The 25,305-nt window shown below is 41.1% G+C and overlaps 1 protein-coding gene across 1 annotated transcript in view; it reads right to left on the bottom strand.

Annotated features, from left to right (window-relative positions):
• The window catches only part of LOC308297301 (VPS10 domain-containing receptor SorCS1-like), a gene marked incomplete at both ends in the record, with an annotated part of 60,483 nt that extends 37,826 nt beyond the window's left edge, over window positions 1-22,657 (bottom strand). The window contains 8 exons of the mRNA XM_080740714.1: window positions 1,583-1,672; window positions 2,046-2,164; window positions 2,969-3,033; window positions 5,334-5,407; window positions 7,393-7,551; window positions 9,081-9,180; window positions 10,495-10,562; window positions 21,956-22,657. Of these exons, the coding sequence (XP_080596840.1) occupies window positions 1,583-1,672; window positions 2,046-2,164; window positions 2,969-3,033; window positions 5,334-5,407; window positions 7,393-7,551; window positions 9,081-9,180; window positions 10,495-10,562; window positions 21,956-22,657 (1,377 nt within the window). The remainder of the gene's footprint in view (window positions 1-1,582; window positions 1,673-2,045; window positions 2,165-2,968; window positions 3,034-5,333; window positions 5,408-7,392; window positions 7,552-9,080; window positions 9,181-10,494; window positions 10,563-21,955) is intronic.
• Between the last annotated feature and the right edge of the window lie 2,648 nt (window positions 22,658-25,305).

The raw sequence follows: 25,305 nt of genomic DNA, 5'->3' as shown, positions 1-25,305 counted from the left end.
ATAGATGGTGATCCCTGTCTGTAGAACCAGCCGTTAGTGTGGTATGTGGCCAATGTGGCCTCCATATATGGGCATTCCCATATGAAGTCCTGTAAGCCCCTTTTCCACTGGCCCAACACCACACCACTCCACTCTACACCGCCCACTTGTGACAGGTTTTCCACTACAAGGACCTGGGTAGAGTGGTATGAAGGTGGTACTTAATGTGGTACTAAAAAGTATTCAATCTAGAGTAGGTCTGAGCTAGGCCAAACAGGGCCAAACACTTAATAATGACTGATCACTCACATTTCATTTAGACCACCAGGATATAGTTGTAATACATGATAAAAGATTCTATTGTGTTATAACCACTATTATAGGCCTAATCCATTATAGTGTATTATAATTATCATAGTAATACATTCATACTTTATAGTGTATTATAATCACAGTTCTAATCCATTATAGTGTATTATAATTTAGGATAGTTGTAATACAAATTTATGTTTATATTACTGTATCATAATTACAGTTAAAAGGGTCAATTTGTTTCTTACCGGTAGGGGTACTTTTGTGTAATGGAAAATGTAGATATTTTTATGTGGTGCGGTCTAGTGTGGTGTGGTGCTAAAGCTGCAGTCGAAAAAGGGCTTTAGATATGGGCTTAATATTGATGATCAGGAAACTCCATATGGGCATAAAAGGGATTCTGTTAGTGTGACATCACAGTGAAGCCAGAGCGTGATGTCAGAGCGACAAACCCAGTGTCACGCATAGAACCACAGTGTCAGGCGTAGGCGTGACCTACAGAGATACGCGGATACGCGGACAAGATGTGCCGGTTTTCATAGTTAACTGCGACATATGGTCCCAATAAATCACAGTGTCTTCTCCCATTCCCTTGAAGGCGAAGCTATTGGCGCATTGCTATTTAGATGACGGCTTGGAGGTGACGCAAACCGTTTTCTGCTGTGGAAAAGTGTACGTGTGGGACCATCTAGCAGTAGTATTAGTAATGTGAGACACATCCATGATATCAACTTAATCACTCGCTCATTCTCAGTTATGTTTTCAATTTAAACCAACCAATTAAAGCATGACAGACGCTGCTGTCTATGCGTCCCATATACAGTATGTGTCCTGTGCAAGTCGGAGCTCTATGGATATTGGCGACTGTTAACTGCAGTTCATTCATCAGAGACAGCTAGATAAAGAAAGCCAGGAGGCAATGGTTTCACAACAGTCTTTCAGGATGAGAGTAGGCTACTACTAATTGAAATGAATGCATCTATTTTCATCTCACTTTCTCTCTCCCTCCTCTCTCCTCACCACTTGTCTCCGGGCAAAGAAAACAGGCACTTATCCAATGCAATATATTGATCATCTGGCCCAGATCATTTATGATTCTCAATTTGGAGCGGAGTCCCTTATAAATGTCATCTACCATGTTAATATGAGTGTTATTGTGTTCAAATAATTGTGCTGCGCCGACTTTGTGCCAGGGCCCATAGGCTAGTAGTTGATCTCGAACGTTCTATTCCTGCCTTTAAATACACTGCAAATTAGTTAAACAATTGATGTGATGTTTCAGCCTTCTTACCTTTGGCAATGTGTACTTGGGAAGCTTCATTGGGTAGAATGTGTTTCTTTTATAGGACACATAGTGGACAGATTGACCACCCATTGGCACCTAGAAAAGCAATACAGCATGATTCGAAATTCACCAGGTTTAATCTGAACGTCTATTAAAATCCTAACAGTTTTCATTCATTGTTTCCATTGACCTCTAGCAGTATTTGTACAGTATCAAATATTAAAACCTTTCAAAGCGTTGGGAAGCGTCTTAGATGTACCACTAATGAGGACGGAACACATTAAAGCACTATATGGTAGCAGGGATATGTAACACTGAGAGATTAAGCTTGATACCATTACGTTACGACATAATGGCCACTTTTAGTTAATGAAAAACAGGACTCTACATTAAGATGCGATTCAGTGTGGTGGTTTTACAGCTTTTAATTGTCTTTTAATGGAGCCAGATCTTGCAATAAAATACCCACCTGGATGAAAACGTACTCATCCTGAACCACCAGGGAATCGGGAATGATAAATCCTGGGAAGGGCTTGCCCTTGTTCGCATCGGAGCAGTTCTGCAGTTTACATGTTATGTACTGTGACCCTGTAGTTAAGCATGGAATTAGTGTAAAGAATGTAACAAGGGCAAAACAACAAAACAAACAACCTTCAGCAGTTCCCAATTAAGGTTTGGAATTTCTTATGCTGATGCAGACAAAAACTCGGAAGGCCAATTTCTGTTGTCACTAATAGTAGAGAGCTGTCCCACTGTGTTAGCTTGAGCCAAATGAGGTGGCCCCCCCAGAGACAGGGCATTAACACCGGAGGCCTTATAGAAGTGCCCCTCTCTACACTGTGGCCAAGAAAAGAGCCAAGTTGGAGCCTAGTCCCTTAGAAAAATGAATTAGCTTAATCGTATGAAGAGAGTCGCAATGCTGCCAATTCAGATGGGGGAAGAGAGTTACAGTAAGTGCACTGAAAGATCTGTTGCCCTGTGCATCCTTTGGAGCTAGACTTCAGGAATTACAATGAAGGTTGGCACAAGCACAAAAGGTAATTCGATTTGGTGCCTCTTCTTATTTCAATAGGAGATATGATGAACTACACTTTGAACCAACAAAATCTAAAGCTTATAGGACGTTAAAGAAAAGGCATAGGTAACTTTATAAGATTTAGAACCATTTTTCACAATATTTCCACAAGTGCTGCAATTACATCTTATTGAAAAACACTATTTGCAGTATTACTGCAATTTCTAATCACTTTCTCGGTTTGACATATTATTGCTATTGGCAACATCTCCACCATTGTTGTTTTACAGTACCATATTTTGTTAAGTCTGTTCAGCACATAGACAAAATAAGAAGTGGTATGACCAAGGTGACTTTATTATGTGAATACTACTCACGTCCATCAAGAACACGTGTCTCCAAATGGATCATGCCCGGCTCTTTGTCTAAACCCAGTTTGGACCTGTAATAAAATAATAAACATTGTATTAAGTGTAAATGGACATTAATACATTATGTAATAAAAACGTGTGTCACAAACAACCTCTGGCTTCATGTCACCCAACTGATGCAACATGCGATATCATTTTACTTGTTCATTTGTAAATGTTTCTTAGTACTGATGTTAGCCAGTACCATCTCACCAGAACAAATTTCTCATACTTATAATATAGAATCATTCTGATTCTGATAATAGCCTAATTTAATGCAGCTGCGAAACTTAGTGGGGTGTTCCAATTCCTGTCTGACAAATTCCCCATACAGATCCAGATCAAAACCAAAGGTGACAAGGTGCTGTCAGTTCAACGTTTGAAAGAGAGCTGCATAGATTTTAACATGAACCTAAGAAAGCTGTCATGAGTCATGACGAATAATACTATGGGTTAGGGTCAACCCACCAACACCGGGCTGCCAGCTATACCTGAGCTATAATTTACTGGGAAGGTGTACGGGACCCTGATTGTACGTACAGTATATGGTTGATAGAGATTCTGTGGTTAAGTGCAAGTGACCACTTGTTGCATTAATAGCTGCTACTGTGGCAGAAGATGGGTTTCTTCTCATTTTCCATAACATGGCAGCATCTGAACTATAATAAAAAAAATAAAACGAGCTGTGATCCTGCTTCCCTCAGCACTCTGTAATTGCCTCTCACCTTCATCTCTTTTAATGGTCTTTCTGTCAAATACTTCATTCCATTCTATCAGTGAATAGCGGGCATTGCTCTTATGAATAGGTCCCCTCAATGTTACATGGTGTGTAGGAAGCGTACACAGTAAAATCCTCAGTGTTCATTTGACACTGAGAATGTGTTCCATTTACAGCGCACCTTCAGAGTTAAAGTAACATTCAGGGTTTTACAGTGTACACCAGACATACCAGACTTTCTTTTCTATTTGTCTATGTGTTGGATAAGATGTTCACAGTGTAAGGTGAAAGCACAATAGCGAATAGCAATGTGAAGACTTTCCTAGTGATGGCCTTCTTCTAATTGTGTTGAGGGCCTTTTTCTAGCATTGTCTTTGATACACCAATCTTACAGAGGACACGGTCAGTGCATCCCTCTATGAAATGTTGATTATGACTGAGCTCCCTGAAATCCTCTAATTTATGTTTGAGAAAAATGCCAGCCCAGACAGGGCTCAGGATTTTAACATTATAAAACATGCATTAGCTGTAGAGAGAGAGAAAAAAAAAGAAAAGAAAAGGGAAAAAAAATATCATTTTACTGTGACCATACTATATATGTGTATATTGTAAAATTCATAATACACTCTATACTGTAGGCCAGGCCTAACTTTGCTCTGTTACCAATATAATAAGTAAAAGCTCCATCAACTGTGTTTAAAGTTAGAGGCAGTATGCTGGTGAAATAGAAGGAAATAAAAACCACTAAAGGAAGTTATGCTTTCTTCTCAGCCCCCAAAGGAAATGAGCACTAATAGGTCCCTTCGTCCCTTTGAGGATTAAAATATCAGATGCTTTCAACAAGAGGCCAATAATATTTTTATTGGGCTGAGAAACTGCCTCCACTGCGCCTTTCTTTGGCTCTTGTGATTTCTCTAAAAGCCACTTTGTCATCACTTACCCAAGTGCACACGTTTGTGAAATCAGTCAAAAAGAAGTCAAACCAGATTTCCGTAAAGGTGAAATGCAATGTAATTACTTGGCCTATAATTAACCTTAATGGGATTGTGACATCATCCTAATAAGCTTGGACACAAACCTGGAAAGATCGATAATAGACGGATCGACAGACAGAGTCCGTTGACTCCGTTCCGTTTGGCAGATGTGTTAATATGTACAAATCTTGTTGTATTGTAAGACACCGTTAGAAACAGTTTTGCCAGGTCACTGTTAACCAGTCACATTAAATGGATTCAGGGCATTGGATATTATCATCCGACAAGCAATGTTGCTGCAATATCAGGCAATATCCTGGTAAATATTACTTCACCTTTCTAGGACTATCTACCCGATTGTAAGTATGTGCTGCATGTTGTGCAGGCACAGCATACAGTATGCAAATATGCATGGAGAAGGAATCTCACCACTCTATCATTGTACTGTATAGGATGGTACTGTAATATAAACATAAATATACATGAATGTGTTATTTATGTATTTATTTTTTTACGCATAATTCGCCACAACTACTTTTCTATTCACTTCCAGAAGATGAGAAATAGTGGGTAATATTGCAGCATTTCTGTCACGGTAAGATTGACAGTGTCGTTCCAAAGGAGTGATTGTTGATCTTACCAGTAGAATCTGTTGGGGACAACACTGTCATGCACAAGCTGCCATCTCTTCCCAAATTCAACAGAGACATAGAGCTGAAAAAAGAAGAACACATCAACCCAACCCGTTCAAATCATTTGTCATAAAATAACCTGGGAAAAGGTCCCCGTTCCTCATTTCATATCAACAATATGCTCAAGCAGCTGTCACTTGCACAGTGGTGCCATATTAAGAGGATTATCTCATGGGTGTGGTTTTTCTTTTATATTGGGGGAGAACTTGGGGTATTTTGGTGTACAAAGTTAGGAAGCAAATCATTGAAAATACTTTGGGTAGAGGTGCTTAAAACAATGTTTTTGAATACAAAGTAAACAATACTGGGACATGGAACATGGGCTGTGCAGTCTCTCTCTGCTACAAGAAAGGGAAAGCGAGATAAATATAGAGAGAGACAGCGAGGGAGATATAAAGGGGAGGGGGCGGGCAGGTTGGCACTTTTCACAGATAGGGCACCTTGGCTTCATTTTCCGCGGGTACCTCTCTCCTCTCCGACTGTAACTCAGCAGGATTCCTGCCTAATTGCCAATATTAAAATGCCTCACTTAACTGTCGGTGAAAGATTTTTGCATAATGCTATTAGTCTGCAAAAAGTCTGCCTTTTACTGCACAGTTGGACTTAGTCCTCTAAAGATATGTCATCTTCCCAGCTATAATCTAGCAACCATGTATCTTTAAACTCCGCTTTATGGGAATTACTGACATAACTTTGGCTTATCCTTGTACAGTTTAAAATACATGACAGTACATCGGTAAATATTTGATATCTGCTGCTATTTTATATATTTTTATGGCATGGCACTGAAGGGGCAATAAGTTGTCTAGAAGAGGGTCTGTGTTTGTCTCTCTGTGTGTCTGCCAAACCACTGGACCGATCAGCACCAAATGTATTGTGCACACTAGCAGTATTAAGGAAGTATTATACATACTGTAAATGGTAGATGGTGCATTTATAGAGCACCTTTACCAAAGTGAATTACATTTACCTGTTCACACACTGACGGAGTCAAGCAACCACGCAAGGCACCAGCCTCTGAATTGTTGCTGTCATTAAAGGCTTAAAAAAATACAAATGAAAACCGAGTGAACGATCATAAAAGAGAATAACAGATGTCACTTCTCTCCATTTTTTTCAACCTCATTGATAACTCTCAGTTGAAAGTGTTGTCTTCACCCCCATGCACCATTTATCTCACTTTTCAGCCGCTAGACTGTTTTTCTCTCCAAAAATCAAGTCTTCGAAAAGCAGGCAGGGGAGGCATAGTTTGATGTCTCTGGTGTTGAGTAGACCAGACAGCAAAGTTCTCTCTGAGAATAATGAAGAGTGTGTGTGTGTGTGTGTGTGTGTGTGTGTGTGTGTGTGTGTGTGTGTGTGTGTGTGTGTGTGTGTGTGTGTGTGTGTGTGTGTGTGTGTGTGCGCGCGTGCGTGTATGGTGCGTCCGTGCGTTCTTCTGCGAACACATCTACAGTACATGTGCGAGTCCGTACACACATGAGCGCACATCAGCATGCGTACATGTGTGAGTTTGCGTATCGTTTGATGCACGCCCTGCTGCTTCCCTCATTAACTGTCTCCTGTTTCTTCTGGGAGACAATCATTCAAACTGGGACACGCTGTATTTAGATCCTGCCACCAGACCCTATGGCTTGTTTAAGGAAACAGGTGATTAGCCATCTCTACTATGCCAACTGCAGCCCTGGCTGTAGTGACAGATGTCTGTGCTCGTGAAGACCACATCCCGATAATGAGGCAAAATGAGGAGAGTGAGGCCTTTCAAGGGCGCCGGCCACACACACTTTACCTATCTTACATAAGATCTAAGCAAGATATTTGTTTTGATCACCAGTGCACGCAACTCAAAAGGCTCAAACAAGGACCATTAGACAATGTCGAGCAGAACAGCTCACAACAAATAAGTCCAAAGGCGATTTTTAGCGGCCATTAGCGTCCATCCATTTGTGTTTGTGTGACACTTCCATCGTTCAGTATTCATTCAACGCTGCTTGATTGGCATGTCATTACCTTCTGGTCGTGGCTGTAAGCCAGAATCCAGTCCTCCTGCTCAGGGTGGAAGAGGAGGCTGAGGATGTCGAAGGCTAAACTGTGTTTCTGATACGAGGCTCCCTCATCCAGGCTAATGAGCAGACTGCTCTCCACCTCCGGGTCGGTCAGCAACATGATCTGAGATGAGACACGACAGCAGGGCGGGGGAATTAAGCCTCCTTCATTCTTTGACGTACACCAAAAATAGGCACCGTCCTACGACCGAGCATAAAGTAAGCAATTTACCCCGAGTGAGAGGACATTATGCTCTCATAATGTCCGCAGTGAGGGTGTTATCGGACGAGGCGCAGCCGAGTCCGATAACACCCTCACTCAGGACATTATGAGAGCATAATGTCCGACCCCGAGTGGTAAATAGCTTTTCTACCACTTTTTCCCGTATACATGAAAGAAAACACATAGTTGTAACTTGCAAGGATCTTAAGTTACAATCATTATTGCCTATAAAACTTCCGCGAGACAGCAGATAGTTCCACAAACAACATCTTCTACTCACCAACAGATGGCGCCAACTCCATACTAATCCATGCGTCTAGCTTACAGCTAAGCTAACGTCAGTTAGAAGTACCGTTCCGGCCGTAAATAGAGGCTGTTCGCTTCCAGAAAGGCATAGGTTCAGAGAAAAGGGGCTTTAAAGTTGGCGGATTGCATTGGATCCAAATAAATCGGCGACTATAGCATGCACGTTAGTAAACATAGGACCGTTCCGTCATTTGTTGGTTGGGGGAAAGGTGTTCCGACTACCTCCTGAAGTCCCCGGATGTACACTGAGGCGCATTGATCTCGGACAAGTCCGCACACAACTTTGCGGCAGTTGTCCTCTCATAACCTCCGGAATTTAGCCAATCAGAATCCAGTATTTGAACACGTGACTCGAAAAAGTGGTAGAATTGGGCATTAACAGGTTGCCTTGATGGCATCCAATCCCCAGGGCTTAGGTATGCTTGTGCAATTTAGTGATAAAGACACGGTCTGTAGAATCCTTTCGTGAGAGGATTATAAGAAATGTGTGACTGTGCAATAAAAGTCGATGAGCACGAAAAAGTAATATGTTGTCTCTATATCACTATATTTCTATGTTTATCAACACATATACAACTCATATCTGTGTAATAAATCATGGGTCTGTTTAAGCTAAGCCACATTTTCAGTGTGAATGGAAAACAACTGATGCATGTTTTTCACAATATCCTAAACCAGTGGTTCTCAACCTTTTCAGGCCGCGAACCCCAAAATAATCATATTTTAACTGGGGACCTCCAGGCCCCCACCCTGACGAGCACTAAGAGTTGAGGCATTACATATTGTATAACACGGTTCTATTGTGAAAATAGCAGATCTATGCACACAACGCCTCGCGTTGCAAGGCGTTGTTTGGCATGTAGATCGGCTATTTTCACAATTTCTGCCTCTAATATGTAAGAATTTGGCCAATGTTTAACGTGGCATTTTAGAGGTATTAAAACATTTTTTGGTTTGGTTTGTTTACTGTTGAGTGAGAAAACAGTGTTTCACATTAAGCTAATCATCTGGGGACCCCCCAAAATAAAATGGGGACCCCCCTGGGGGTCCTGACCCCCAGGTTGAGAACCACTGTCCTAAACTGAAAGGTATGTTTGAAGTGAGCACATACGATAGCAGCTTACCTTCCTTTTGTTGTTCGGACTCACATATAAGTAGCTCAGTATTGTTTTTGGCCCAACTTTTTCATTGAGCTTTTCATATGTGGTCCCATAGTCTGTTGACCTAAAATTAAATTAAACAAGATAAGGAGGTTGTTGAAGAACAGAATATTGCACACTAGTTAGTACATTGATGGCATCATTAAACCTCTCAGGCAAGCAGAAAATTGCAACAGCAAAAGTCACGAGGCAATTTCCTAGATGAATGGAGATTTTCTTAATTACTTGAATAAACAGGAATATCAAATATGCCATGCTTGACGAGGGAACCGTAAGAAATTGTACATAAGTCTTATAGTATGTTTGTACTGTTCGTTATCAACAATCCTTATCAGAGTTATCGGACTGACTTCCTTAACTCATTCTGTGCCAGCGCCCTCTAGGGGCCAAGGAATGCCAGGGTATCTCTCATAGGCGAGCGCTTTAGCTTCCAGGACCTCACCTTCCAGGACCTCACATGCTCACGTTCATGCACGTCATGGAAATGTCCCGGATGATAATGCTAACAGAATGGCTATTCCCATTTTGTCATCTAAAAGATCATTTTTGGGCGATTTCGCCGTAAATAAACCTCGCGCCGCTTCCCTAAAGACACAATCCAGAGATATAAGCCTTCAAAGATGTGGTCTTTCATTGGATTAGGCGGAGATTGGCGATTTTGTTCGCAAATAACGGCCGGCCGGGAGGTTGCTAGCTTTCGGCTAGTAGCTAGAAAAATCAGGCCAGGCTTCAGAAGGCCTCTTATCATTTTATTCATTTAATTAAAAAAAGCCGGACTACTTCGGGATCGGCACACTCGTGTACTCATCGGAAGCGGCGCCGAACATTGGGTGAACATTGGGGAGCTCAAAAATGTATTTTAAACCATTTTTAATGGAATATATCGTCGGACAGAGTAGAATGGCTAGCTGGCTAGCGGCTAGCGAGCCAGGACCACCCACGACTCTACAAGCAGCTCGGGGTAAGTGAATTAATAAAATAAAAATTGTATTGGATTGAAATAAAGCCGAACTAGTTCGGGATCGGCACAGAATGAGTTAATTATGCGTAATAACCAGGCATGAAATTGGGCAGTCTACTTATTTGGACGGACTTTATATTTCAAGAAGCAAATATTTGTAGATTCCCATTAAATGTTTTGAGAATGTGTTTTTGAGACATCTGTTGTTTTTCTATGGTGTTTGTCAAAGAGGGAAAGTAATCATTTGGGAGTCATGCAGGCAGTGTGAAAAGTAATTATCTAAGCCATAATGGGGAGTTTGTGCATTTTGTCTCAGTGTATCTGTCTCCCTCTCAGAGATAGGGAGATGGTAATAACCCATAAAGTGTAAATCACGCCAACAGGGGGGGAATTGTGGATGATGGAAGTCACTCTTACCTCCATAAAGAACTCTCAGTCACTCGGCCAACATTGAAGTCAAAGAATTTTGTCAGCATGAGGATCACCTGCAAGATAAATCAAACACATTAATGGCTCATATAGGAGACGTGCATCGCCATTTGAGAAATATTCCGGCATCAAATTGCTACGCACTGAACATGATGCATGTGGAACAATAGGAGAAGAAACAAACATCTATGATAACCTCTGTTAACACCCCAGGACAGGGGTCTTCAACATCTTCAGGCCAAGGACCCCTTAGCTGAGAGAGAGATGTAGCAGGGAGTAGGGACCCCCACAACCTTTTTCATAGATTCCATAGTTTCATCGTCTGACAGCACAATCATCAGTGTATTTTGGATTCATTTCAATTTGTGTTTTCAGATATTTAACCACTTGAACCGTCAATACTACTTTCCTTTACACCAAACCTCTTTAGCCGAAAAAATAGCCGATCTACAAGCGAGGCGTTGTGAGCTTGTAGATGTGCTATTTCTGGCGACAATTCTCACACAAAGATTTGGAGGACCCCCTGTAGTAACTCTGAGGACCTGCTAGGGGTCCCGGTGCCCCTGTTGACCTCTGCCCCAGGACACAGAGCTTAAACAAATCCCAAACCAGAACACTGATGGTAAGTCAGACCGCTTCTCTTTATGTTTGTTCACCTGAGCAGCACCTCTACATTTTTGTCTAATAAAATATTCAATCAATCAAAGCATGACATGTATTCTTCACCTAAGCTAAAGCATGCAGTACGTCAAACCACGTGGGTTTGTCCCATAGCAGAAGACAACGACTGCTGCTCTATAAATAAATGAATAAATAAGTAAACAATGCATCAATCATTCATGCCAGGAACGGCAAGGCTGGCACCGTAAAATATCGCAGACATCTGTTTTGAAGAGGGTCGTAAAACATTCCTTAGTTATATGGGGCTTACACAGGCCTTTACTAATACAAATGAAAAGCCATAAATTTCAAGCCATGTAAATTGGTGCAGATGTTAATGAATGGCTGGGCTACCCCACACCCCGTCTTGTTTTTTCTTTTCTTTTTTTTTTTTTTTTACAGAAATGCTTTTTCAAAGCATGTGAGCCAAATCAAAGCCCATGTACGCAACTTAATTATTAATCCATGGGCTCATGTTTACATATCTGGAACATATCGTTTCCTCTAGACGACAACATGGATAGAGAAAAACTGTTGGAGTTACCTTCAATACCTTGTTTTATTTATTGTTTTAGAATGATGTAAGTCCATGCAAGAAAACAGCGAGTCACTGCATTTTATGCCATTTTAAAGGTCTTTCACAGAAAAGAGACAGAAGAGGGTGTTTCACCTTGCACCCTTCGCCCTTTCCACAAGGAGTTGTTTGAGTAATGTCCCAAACCATGCAGTCATAAAAACTGAAGATGATACTACTCTCCTGGGAGGGCTTACAGCGAGCCTGAGACCTGCTACACTGAAGCAGCTGAATATGTTGATGGCTGTTGATAAACCAAGCTACTGCTAATGACCATTGGCTCAGATGGTAAACTGTTACAGTACAAATACCTAGGCACTGACATCAAACACAAAATAGCAAAATGATGACTATTTCCAGTGGAGACTTCCAATAACTGAACAAAAAAGAAACTAAGAGCTCAGCTATAATATATTGTCTACGTCTAAAACCTCCTCAGCTTCTGTTGTGCTGAATGGTATTCATTATTTATTTATTATTGATAAGCAGAACTGATAGTTATTGTAGCCAATAAGGGTCAGCTAGCTGATCCAATCCAAATGCCAACAGAGTACATGCTAGATAGTAAAATCCTTTACTGTTCATTTTCGTTTTCATTCATGTTCTATTAATATTTTTATTGTGTTACATAGGCAGAGGCATTGTATAAGCCCTTTGGCTTCTTGCCTCCTCCTGGCGCTTTTCTTTTATATTTTGTATACTGTGTATACTGTATTTGTATTATTTTTATATTGTGCAAAATACATATTTTTCTTTCTTTTATCCCTTTGTGGTCCAAGCACAGAGCCAAATTGGCTCTGTGCATTGATGATGCATTTGATAAACAAAAAAAAAACATTAACTTTATTAAAAAGAGGATGGTTATAGCTCAATTGTTTCTAGTGGAAGATATGCTGTAACATTTTGTCAAAAGGTCAGATGGATGGTTGTTTCACTGCCCTGGGGGTCACACTGTGACAAGGCCACAGCATGACAGAAAACCCCATTGTATGTGAAATGTCTATGATATACAAGCAGAAAACATGGCACGTGATCACACCAGGTTATGAGCTTGCTGGGTGTTATTGAGCCAACAACGTGTCGCAATGCGACATGTCAATCATCGTGTTCAGGTTTTGGCACCCAGGTTATTGGTTGACATAGGCTTTTCCTCCCTCTCTCCCTCCCTTTTGCACTCATCCCTCCTCTCTCACCCTCTCTCTCTCGCTGATCGAACTCTGAAACCACACACAGAAAAACAGAAATAACAACACCAATTTGTGTTCTGGGAAGAATATATTCAGATCTACAAACTCAAAACTTAAAGGGATATTTCACTTTCAAAAAAACTTTTGGACATTTTATCGTCTACTCATGGTTATGGAAGCACCCAGAACAGTTTTTACGATGCTTGATTGAGTATTTAGGTATTGATTTTATCATACACGACCCCTTCATATACAAATCCAAAGTAACTTCCATTTTAACCATGATAGATTCATCGAAGATTCATCGAAAACACCCGTTCTTTTTCTGGGGACTCATACTTCCCTCTGGATACGTGAAAAATTATTATTTAGGAAACATTTAATACAATAAAATAATTCTTAAAAATAAATGAAAAACATAAATGAAGAGGCACGACCAGCTCACATATCCGGAGGGAAGAATGAGTCCCCAGAAAAAAGGACAGGTGTTTTAGATGAATCTATCATGGTTAAAATGGAGTTTGAACAACTTTGAAGTTACAATGGGTTTGAATTGGAAGGGGGTGTGTCTGATAAACATCAATACTAAATATCTAAATATTTAATCAAGCAACTTAAAAATAGGCCCGGTATTCCCAAAAGCCTGATTAAACGATAAAATGACCAAAAGCTTTTTTTTTTTTTCTTAAGTGAAATATCCCTATATCCCTATGGTGTAGAGAAAAAGAGGGGACCAAGTACAGGGCCAACTCAGGTCAAGTTTACTTGAGAGTTTAAATGGTTAACTAACAAAACCAATTAGTATATCAGAGGGTGAGCTCAGGTCATAATAGAAATATGTTACAAATAGAATAGAAAAGGCTGCTGATTCACTTGTCAGTTGTCACAACCACATACCTTGTCAAAACAACCCTGTGATGGGGTTTATTTTCACAATATGAAATGACTATGATGATATAATAGGTCACTGCTGAAATATGTTGTGCGAATGAAAGCAATAATCATTTCAACCCACGTCCTTCATACTTATTAAAGTTACTTTCACAATTAAACATTTTATATCATCTTTAAACTGGTATATTTTTGATTATAACCATCCACATCAGTGTGTTTTTTACATCTTCTCTAAAAACTATTAACACAATGTTTATTCGTGAGTGTGCTACAGTTAATTGCGACCGTCAGGTCACAGTTACTACCAAAACCTCCACCGGCTGTCAGTCCTTCAGTCAGTCCGTCTGTCTGTCATGTCACGTCACACTTTTTGGCCCTACTCTTATCTCTGCCAACGTTGGCCCCATCGATGCCAAACTTTGCACACACACTCCTTGAATGGCAAATTCACAACCTCCCCCCCTGATTTCTCACATGGCCCTCTTCTAGCGCCACCCTCAGGCTGATTTTTGCAAAACACATTTTTGGACACTGCTCCTACAGATTTTGTCCTAAAATCACGCAAAGCGGTACACAGTATGTCTAGAGCCCTGTCATTAACATGGATCTGTCCCATTTCCCATATTCCCTCCTGATTGGCTACGATTGCCTTCTTTGTGTATGCGACGTGGCGGTCGCTTATCTCCCGATTAGGGAGTCTTACTGGTATACATTTCGGATTACTTGCTGCATTCCAAAATATCCTCAGGTGCTACAACCTTGCAGCATTACTTTTTTTTGTGGTTCTTCCGTATAGACAAACACTGTAATGACTGAGCTGCAAGGGTTGTCGCCAAAAGAAAACCGTACCAAAATAACTGGTACACGGTATGACTACGAGTTTTTATGTTAAATGTGAGAACCAATCGCAGACTCCCTCTACTTATGTTCCATTCATTGTTACACTGCCAAAGCCAGATTTATGGCCTGTCATTTGACAGAATTGCATGCCGAAAGAACTAGCCATGTCAAACATGGACGAATCCCGACCATTAAACATGGTTACTGAGGATGATGTGGTCAAGTTCATGGCTGAGGAGAGACACTGGAGTTTATCCTAAAAAGGAACCAAATCACAGAGTGGAAAAGCTGCACGACGGGGCCTACAGAACATGCAGTGTTTTCAACCAACCCCTTCTCCACTCTATTGGCAGTGTTGGAAAAATGTAAAGTATCAATACTGTGCAATGTAGAAATACTCTGACATTAAGAATGTACTTGAGTAAAAGTATGAAAGTATTGGCATCAAAATATTACGTACTTAAAGTACCAAAAGTAGAAAGTATTCATTATGCAGAAACTCCCGTTTCACAAGTTTTGTGAGCTTGTAGATCGCCTATTTTCAAATGGATGAAATGTATATAGGGCTGAAGTGGTTAATGTATGTTTTGTAATAATAATCAAATTCTACAAAGTAACTAAAGTTAATACAAATAATCACAGTGGAGTAAAACATTTGCCTAGCTCCTTTCGGAACCTCTCCCTCCGCTATGCAGCTCCGAGATGAGGTTCCTCACTGTCGTCAACCATCGGCCGTCTGGGGGGAAGATCCGCCGTTCGCGGACACTTCTTACCTTTTGTGAACATTCTATCCAAAAAAGTAAAGGTCCTATGCCGGTCTCTCATCTGTTTACTTCTCAAGCGTGGAAAGAAAAATCGAAGCAACGTGTTGAAATAAAGAGTTTATATCGCTCATTTTGTCAGCTGGTTCTGTGTTTTAGCGCCTCTGGAACTTCCGGGCTCCAGAGCTACAGTCTATGGGGAAAACACAGAACCGCCTGACAAAATTAGCAATATAAATTCTTTATTTCAACACGTTGCTTCGATTTTCTTCCACACTTGATAAGTAAACAGATGAGAGACCGGCATAGGACCTTTACTTTTTGGATCGAATGTTCACAGAAGGTAAGAAGTGTTCGCAAGCGGCGGATCTTCCCCCCCCAGTCGGACGATTCTGATTGACGACAGTGAGAACCTCATCTCGGAGCTGCATAGCGGAGGGAGAGGTTCTGAAAGGAGCTAAACATTTCCCTCTGAATTGTGGTGGAGTAGAACTGCTGTTTTGTTTTCCGGGGCAGCTCCTGGTTGACACTAGTAATCTCTTTATCACACATTACCCAAACTTTATTTATACAATGAGAAAATATTTACAATAAATAATAGACTAACATTACTATCAAAAAGGAGCTGCCCCAGCAATTGAACAGTCCCAAGAAACTAAGTAAACTAATTATGGGAAGTGATTGGAGAACAAGGGATTTGCTGCTGGTGTTTATACACTGCCATTCTGTGAAGCCCTGACGGTGTCTGTTTGCCGCTCTGTGTTTGGGTTCCTTTGCAGTTTGCACCCAGATAAACTCCAGTGTCTTCTCAGATGTGCATTCCCAGACCCAGCAGAAACTGTGTTTGGCAGCCAAGCTGATCATAACACTGAATTTGAGCAATACCACAATACCGTATGAATATATCTTGTCACAGACAAGATACTGTATAATTGATTATTTGTATTTAATGACATCTTATATTTTAGTTGATTAGCTGACTAAGTAAAGATTTATCTGCACATTTTGTGCTGAATTGTACGGAATCCATTAACAGGGCACAGGATCAGAAATAATCCATGTAGCTTGTTAAACCAGTGGTGACAAATAAGTGTCCACGTTGGGGTGTAGAGATTTATGCACTTTCAATAAAGTAGCCTTTACAGCTTCCAAAAGTCACAGCCTGCTGGACATTGTCATGCACAATAAAACAGAGGGGAAAATAGTAACAAATTACTTCCTACCTCCTGTATAGCAATTAACTTTATGCATTTTCTTGGGAAGCATCCAGTATTAGAGTCAGATATAATTTGCATCCAGTCAAGTGCCAGCTGCAAAACCTTTTTTTCTTTTTTGCGTTCTGGTAGAAGCTTTGCGTATGAGGTGACGCTCTGCGGTTGGTAGTAAATAGTTAATGCAGCTATGCTGTGGTACAATATTCATTTTGCAGCTACAATATTCATTTTGCAGCTAACCTGTAAAAAAGTGTGTCCATCACATTTGAAATTGATTGGAACTAGGGAATTTATTCTATTTATATTTCATTTATTTATACATATACCAAACCTATGCCATAGGTATTTTTATATCTTCCCATGATGAATCTAGGCAAAGTACTATTTCTGAAGAACGGATGTTAGTTAACATGTAGACCACGTTCCACCAAGCTAGCGCCAATATGTCCAAAAGGGATTGTCTGACACATGTGTATAAGCAAATTGAATTTCGAGCCCTAAATCCTAAAATGATTTGGAATGAATCTGACCATTATTGAAAAATAAAAGGGGCTTTAATGGGGACTTAAATGGCTTAGGTTGAAGAATTAATGGTGTGAAATGAAGGTGTTGTTTCAGGAAAGAGAAGGGGTGGCTCAGGGTGGATGAGCATGGTATGGTGTGGTAGGAACCAATGGAGATTGAGAACTTGTGAAAGACAAATTAAAGGCAAGACAGAGTAACCGAGGGAGAACACGTGAAAGAGACAAATTAAAGGTAAGACAAGAGTACACATTGCAATTCAGTCCCTCCCCTGCCTGCCCCCTGGACCAGCCTCGTCGTCAATAAAACTGTCATCATATTTAGTGAGCACAATTAAACAGATAGATGACTCCATGAAAGCAATTGTAACTGAAGATACTGACTAGAATTTCAATATCAAGATCAATGAGATACTTCTATAACAAAAACATTATTTGGTTTAGGGTAGTTGGTTATACACTGCTAAAAACAACAACAAAACACAGGTCTAAAATCATTTCATTTCTTTCTTACCCCATCTATGGACAAAATGTTGTATTGGTAAAGAAGATATATACTGTAATTTCCAGTCTGATTCTAACAGGGAGAGGAATACTCGTAGTAACACCCACTTTCATTATAAAAATCATCAAGTTTATTTCATCAAAAGAAATAAACTCATTCCAAAAGATTCTCATTGATGTCGGAAATATCTGAAGACCCCCTGTGGGTCCAGTGAAGCGTGAGGCATGAACTCTCGCTTGAAAAAAGAAAAATCACCACATGAAACTGCATCGCTAATCGCCTTTATAAAAACAAGAGAAATAACTGTCCTTTCCTGTTCAATTGTTTATTGCCTTTGAGATGGAGTATTGTGCAGGCTCTGTGAGGATGACTATTATGTGGAAGCACATAAAAGACTACCCAGAATGCATCAATAATATCATAGTTATATGTATATTGTGCAGAGGCTTTTGTCTGCCACATCAATTTATATCACTTTATTAACAAAGGCAATGTCTCCCAGTAGACCAGATGTTGCTCTAGGTCGGGATTGTTTGAAGTCAGAATGACTGGCTCTCCGATGGATAACAGGTCAACTCGGTCATAAAATATGCAGTGACTTTACACTATCACAAAAGAGAAATCACAAATGTCCTGAACTCACTCCCTCAGCAGTTAAATCATGCATTTTTGCAAATGAAAGAAACCTTGTCTATTTAGAATTCTAATGTGTGAATGTGAATCCCCTGGTAATTGCAGGTATAAAAATATAGCCCACTAAATGTTCAAATCAATGTGTATAAGAAGCTTAATTGTTCCTAATATATTTGATTTATAAGAACTTTACTCTTGTCCAGCATGAGATTATAATTATCAGCAACATCGTGTGGCTTTGAGACACTTTATTTCTGAGCCCTGAACAGGCTCTGCATTTCAAATAGGCAGCAAAGAGAAAGTCTGCTCTCAAGCAACACCTATCAAGCAGAACAGACACTGCCTGAGTTATTGACGTGCTCTCTGCAGAGATCCCAGTCCAATGTGGATGCGGCTTAGCTTGAGAAGTCATCTGAAACACAGCGTCCTGCTTCTTTGCACTTAGCTTTTTCATCATTTAGTCTTTCAGTAAAAGTCAAGCCCATCCTAGAACTCCAGTTAGGATTTGGTTGCCTACTGAGTTAGGATGCCTCAATTTCTGGGGGGGGGGGGGGTGGCTGGGTGCGGTCTGAACAATGTACGCTAGATTAGACAGCAAGTGAGATTAGACATCAAATGGAGCTTTCTTTTCCCCCCCCCTCAACCAGCCAAAAACTTTGCACAGAAGTTGCCTTGATGGTTTAATTTCACAGTTCTCCTTTTGAAAATGTAGGGGGTTTCTGTGTGAGATAAAGCATTTTATTTTGTTGACTGAATTGTTTGTTGACTAACTGAAATTAATTATATCTCCCCTGATGGATAATTGGAGAAATATTTTGGGAACTCAAGACTCGCCAGTGATGCTTAAACACTTAAATGCTATTTATTTTTTTGCACGCCAGAGAAAATAGACTACTGTATAAGCTCACAGTGCATCATGCTGTGAGCTGTTTGTTTTGTTCGCCTATTTTCACAGAATGTTTGCCTATTTATAAAATGTTCGTTCCCCTTTATGACTCAGAACTCAGAATATGAACTAGGGGTCATATGGTTAATGATGAAGAACAAAAGAAGCTGCTGCACACATAGTGTTTTAAGTCTCCTGTGTCCTCAGCTACGAGTGTGTGCAGTGACTTTTTTATTCTTCAGTGCTTATACCGTTCGCCGGCACCTCGCAAGGACTGGTATGCGTTGCACAATTTGCACCCCTGAGGTATCTGTGTAGGTTCAGCACCTGCCTTTAAATGGTATGTGGCTGTGTGCCTCTTTTGATTCTCGTTATAGGAAACAAAGCGTTACTATAAAATACAGAGGTGTCCTAAAAACACGAGTCAAGGTCAGGTGGTGCTGCTATTCCATTGGAAGTAATTGTCAGGGGACGTGCCCTAGGGTTTGGAGAATAAATTATATGGGACAACTCAAAGCTCAAACTGAGAATATATTTGTCTCTATGATGAGATAGCAAGAATGTTTTCCCAGCCTGAAACAGACACAAGTCTCATTTAGTAAAGAAAGGTGAATGATTCAGGAAGGAGTTTATTTGTGCCTTTCACAATATAATTGTTACATTGGTTATGTGAGCCAGGATTAAAGAAGTGTTCCGAAACACCAAAATGGGCTGCCACCTCGGCTATCAAAGTGAGGGAAAAAAAGGATTTAACTTGAAAGTTTGCTTGCTAAATTGTATTGCACAGCAATACAATATTATGGTATAATGACAGACACCATACCATAGAGTTTTAAACACGTTATGCTTTGGGACCGCTTGGAATTACATTTTCAGGGATGAATCGTAGTATTGTAATGATGCACACCAAGACATGACCTTTCTTGAACTCTCTTGGGGGTAGATATACTCTATCTTCAATGTCACTGAGCTGGCAAAGTGACACTCTCAGAGTTAAGGCAACACTCAGGATTCTATTGTGTAATATGTGTAGGGGCGTTAGGAATATAAATGGCAAAGGTGTGAGGTGAAGTGCATATCTTTCACTGTGAGAGAGTCCGCCCTGAGATAGGGAGGGTCGGCTTCGATCCCCCGGCCAGGTCATACCAAAGACTAAAAATAGGACCCAATGCCTCCCTGCTTGACACTCAGCATCAAGGGTCAGATTGGGGGTAAGTGAGTCCCTGGGACATACTAGCCATGTCCAGGGGGTGTACTTCAAGCCTACATCATGGCTGGCAGGGGTGTGTACTTGTAGTTAGTATTGCAGTATTTATGGCAGACAAACATCAAGCCACCTCATGCCACATGGCCGAGCCAGGCTTTATTGCGACCACCAGGTCGCACGTTACTACCAAAACCTCCACAGGCTGTCCGTCTGTCCGTCACGTCACACTTTTGGCCCTACACTTATCTCCAGCACCGTTGTTCCTATCCATGCCAAACTTTGCACACACACTCCTTGGCTGGCAAACCACAACCTCCAGCCCTGATTTCTCACATGGCCCTCTTTTAGCGCCACCATGAGGCCGTTTTTTGCACAAAAAAAACATTTTTGGACACTGCTTCTACAGGTTTTGCCCTAAAATCACGCAAAGCGGTACAGGGTATCTCTAAAGTCATGTCATCAACATGTATCTGTCCCATTTCCCATATTCCCTCCTGATTGGCTACGATTGCCTTCTAAAGTTTGTGTATGTGACCTGGCCGCTGGCCGCTTATCTCCCGATTAGGGAGTCTTACTGGTACGTGATGTCACATCAAAAGGTGTGTTTCACAACAGCAGAGAGAGAGAGAGAAGTAGAGAGATCAACTGATTGTAGGCAGAGAGAGATAAAAGGCCCGGGAAAAAGTAATGCAGCATCCATTATTATATGAATATTTCAAATATGTAATGCAACAAATTATCAAGTTGTAATTTACTCTAGTGAAATAGCCAGCTCCAATTTTAAACGTATGCCCACTTGCCACAATACAGATAGGCCACAAATAGTTTTGTCATGTATGCCTGCGTGAAAGACAGGACAGGAGGAAAAAGGCAGAGGAGAGAGGGGCCCGGACGGTGATGGAGAGATGGGGAGATGGAGAGATAGTAGCTCTGGTCCTTAGCGTTAGAGGGAGTTCTCCTAAAAGCAATGAACCAGAGAGATAGTGAATGACAGGAGGAAGGCTGAAAAGAGAGGAAACCAAATACACAAACCCAGCTCCCAGCTATTTCTCAGCATCCTCACAATTAATATCTCACCACTGCCAGCACTAAACAGTCTGATATTTACTTCAGTTAGCCTTAAAAAAGTAATTCACATAGGCATACTTTTAAATTAATCAGGGCTTGACATTCACTTTTTGAGGCACAACTACATTTCCCCTTCAAAATGAGCCATTTGATTTCACAGTCATTTCTTTTTTTTGGATTTGACAAATAAATAAGACCCCCCCATGGCCCACTCCACCCTCCACTCCAGTCCATAGTCTGCATGCAGCACAAAGCTGATAGGAGCGTCACAGAAAATGTGAAAAACCGAGTGCCACTTGTCCAACGGACAACATTATTAATGAACTTGTCCATAAGGTGTATTAGTGTATTTATTAACTTACTTGTCCCGGACAACAGGACAAGCCTTATAATATCCTGCCCAATCAACAAGTCGAGTTATAATTGCAACAACAACAAAATCCTTTATCTGGCAGTATCTGTGGTGCCGTGCGTAACGATGGAACAGGGTGGAACTTACGCTGCTGTTGTGTCCCGACCAGTGCACCACTGCCTGGTTGTGAGCAGAGTCTCCGGCGAGGGCGAACGTTGAGGTGTTCAGCTGGAACTCCTGCTGGTCAGACTCCTCTCCGCTCCACGGGAAGAAGCCGGACCACGTTCCAATGCTCTCCTCCGCCGTCGGCGCGCTGCGCCTTCGTCTCCGGCACCGGCTCCTCAGGCCAGCTACGACGGTATTTGTGGTGACCTCACCTTGTGCCACGCTTTCTTTGTAAAGCTTATAACTTTTCCCGTCGTTTTCGCTGTCCTCCTCGGTCGAATTGGAGGAAGCAACCGTTGCGCGCGGACCTCCACCACCGCCATGCGACTCTCGAGGGGAAGAAAGTTTCTCTCCGGCGCTGGGTGCGTCTTCTTTTTCGACACAAACGGAGTTATTTCTCCGAGAACTTTCCTCGCTCCCGTCGTTTTGGTCCCTGTCCGTGGGCTTCAGACCCATTAGCCTTTCGGCAAATCCGACGAACTCCTCGGATGGTATCTCGCCATAATCAGCCACATCCAGCGCCGAGAGTTCCCGTGGAAAGTGTTTGACTGTGGGTAGCTTGCATGATGATGGGATGCACCTTATCTCCGCTTTTGTTGTTAAGCCCAGTATGGAAGTTAAAGAGAAGAGCCAGATCCACTTAGCAATAAGATTAGAAAGGCAACAAACGAAGTTCGTCTCCATTCTACGTAAAATTCCGCTTTCAAATGTCCCCAAAACATATCATTTTACTCTTTGGGATCCGCCTAATATCGCCTGGTAAAGTCGGGTGTGTAATGATGCACTGTGGGGTGATGGACAAGTGTTCCCAAGTATACTGATGCAAACGATGCACTAGAGGAGGGGCCGGAGGTTGGATCCTCATCCTGAGAGGAGAGAGGGGCAATTCCCCCCGGCTTTAGCCCACTGGTTCCCAAACCTTTTCATGTCAAGGACCCCCAAATTGACACTTATTAGCCCGCGGACCCCCTTTTGAAAATATATGCCAGGGACCCCCATAAGAGAAGATTTTTTTACAGCTCTATAGCAGTGATTCTCAACCATTTTAATTTCAAGGACCCCCAGTTTGACATGCATCCGGCTACGGACCCCCATTTAATGGTATTTCTATCTCTGAGACCCCAATTTATATTTTAAAATCAATCTTCATTTAACTCCTGGAGTGTAGACCTACAAATGGACTTACCCGTACACTCCGAGTTACATTACCCATAAGGGTCCATTTGGTTCCTAACTATCTTATAGCTTGGGACCCCCTGGATCTCCCTCAAGGACCCCTGGGGGTCCCCGTACCCCACTTTGAGAACCAATGCTTTTAGCCCATCTCAGCCGAGATGGGAAAATAATGACTGCACTCGATTAGTTTTACATTTAAATTATGTTTATGTACAATGTCGATTTAAGCATAGTATAGATCATTAATCAATTAGACCATGGACACCCAAGGGTTTCTGAGGTGAGATTGGAAAATAGATTCAGCTTCACATAAAAACGTAACTTTTTAACCAACTCAATACGAGATAAAACAAGAAATCCCATTTGAGTTACCTCCATCACATTTCCGCAATATTCAGTGCCAGAAACAAAACACCCAATATATTAATATCTACATTTCATTGATAAAAGTTAATTAGTTAGTTTTTGGAGATATTTTTATAATCATGACATTCTTTAGAAATCCCTGATAGCAGCCCTTGCAGACTAGCACAAAGGCCTAAAGAATCAAGCATTACATTTGTCTACATTACTGGCATCCATTACTCATTATGTAGATAATGAATGGAGCTTAGCTACAAATTGTCTTATAAATTCCCAATTTCTCATGTTATCATTAACATGACTTGTAGAAAACACTACAGGATTCATTTAAAGTAATGTTCCTAAACTTTGGCCCCTATATTAAGTAGGCTATACTTCTGTCTTCTTGAGTTAGTATTGCAGTATTTATGGCAGACAAACATCACAGACAAATAATCATTGGAATGAGAGCAGAAATACTGCGAACAAATGTAGTGAATACAATAGAATAATGAACATGTGTCACTGCAGAGCCCTTTGAATATATTCTTCACATTTTCAATAGGCTATGTTGGGCCTTGATCCAGCAAGCTAATGTAGACCATTAAGAGAACTAGAGCCAATTGTAACTGTTTGATTAGATTCGGTTTCTGCTGGCTAACATTTAGTCAATAGGATGAGGATGCTGTTGACTGGTGACTGATGGCAAAGAGTATCTCTATATTGAGCTGTTCCCCCGTTGCTCTGAGATGGGACGTGCTCCTGTTCGACACACAGGGTCAACAGCACAGAGACGTCTTTCATTGGCGGCCATTAGTGATGCAGCGTCGTGCGAGAGCTGTCTCAATCTGTTTCAGTTAGCCCCCACCAGACAAGAGCAAACCAGTCTATAATGCAGATTGATGGCTGATTGAGAATTTAAATCATGGAGGACTTGAGCTAAAAAGCTCAACTTTGAACTAGGAGGTGAGCTAAAAGCATAGCCTCATCAGAGAAAGGCGTGGGGGCTCTTAATGAAAATGCTGACAGTGTTTGATGTATGAATGTATTAATGTCACATGTGTTTTGAATCAGTTAAGTGTATTCATGCTTGTGTGTAGCCTTTATGCAACTAACCTATATGACCTCAAGTCCTCTGAAATACATACCACAATTATTATGCGAAAATACTGTGTTGAGCCTTCAATATTAAGATAAGGAGGTAATCATTAGACCAAAAAAAACTTAAGTACAAGTATGATTTATCACTAATTGCTAAGGAACATCTTAGTTTACATTTCACTTTGCAGAGATACACTTGTCATTATTTAATTATGTGTTAATTTAATTCTGAGAGTGTAAAAATGGACCCACAGTCACATGTTGTGTGAACACCATGGCAACTGAGAGGAATCATTGTCTTTCTCGAAACAGACATTCTGCGTTGCCAGTTGTCACACCGACTGAATATGAACTGGTTTTTCTCCATGTCCCAGAGCCCAAGACACAATGATGGCAACCTGCGAGCAGGCAGTGTGAAAGGTAAGAGAGATGGATCTGAGTCAGTGAATAAGTAACAGCCAATCACAAGAAGAACAGTACAATTTAGGCATTTAGCAGACGTTATTATCCAGAGCGACTTACAAAGGCAAGTAAACTTTGCTACAGGGAAACCTTTCAATGTGCTAAGGGGGTCTGAGGTCTAGATCATGTTCTGAAACTTCTGAAGGTAAAGGGTTGCTATATGCCCTTGATTGCCTTGAAGGCCATCACCGGTGTTTTGTACAGGGTGTGTGTGGGCAGCAACCGGAAGCCAGTGAAGAGAACACAAAAAG

Source organism: Nannobrachium achirus (genome assembly GCF_963921795.1).
Source record: "Nannobrachium achirus genome assembly, chromosome: 13".
In the NCBI taxonomy this organism is placed as follows: domain Eukaryota; kingdom Metazoa; phylum Chordata; class Actinopteri; order Myctophiformes; family Myctophidae; genus Nannobrachium; species Nannobrachium achirus.
The sequence above is the reverse complement of the archived record's forward strand: the minus strand, read 5'-3'. Positions and strand labels throughout refer to the sequence as shown.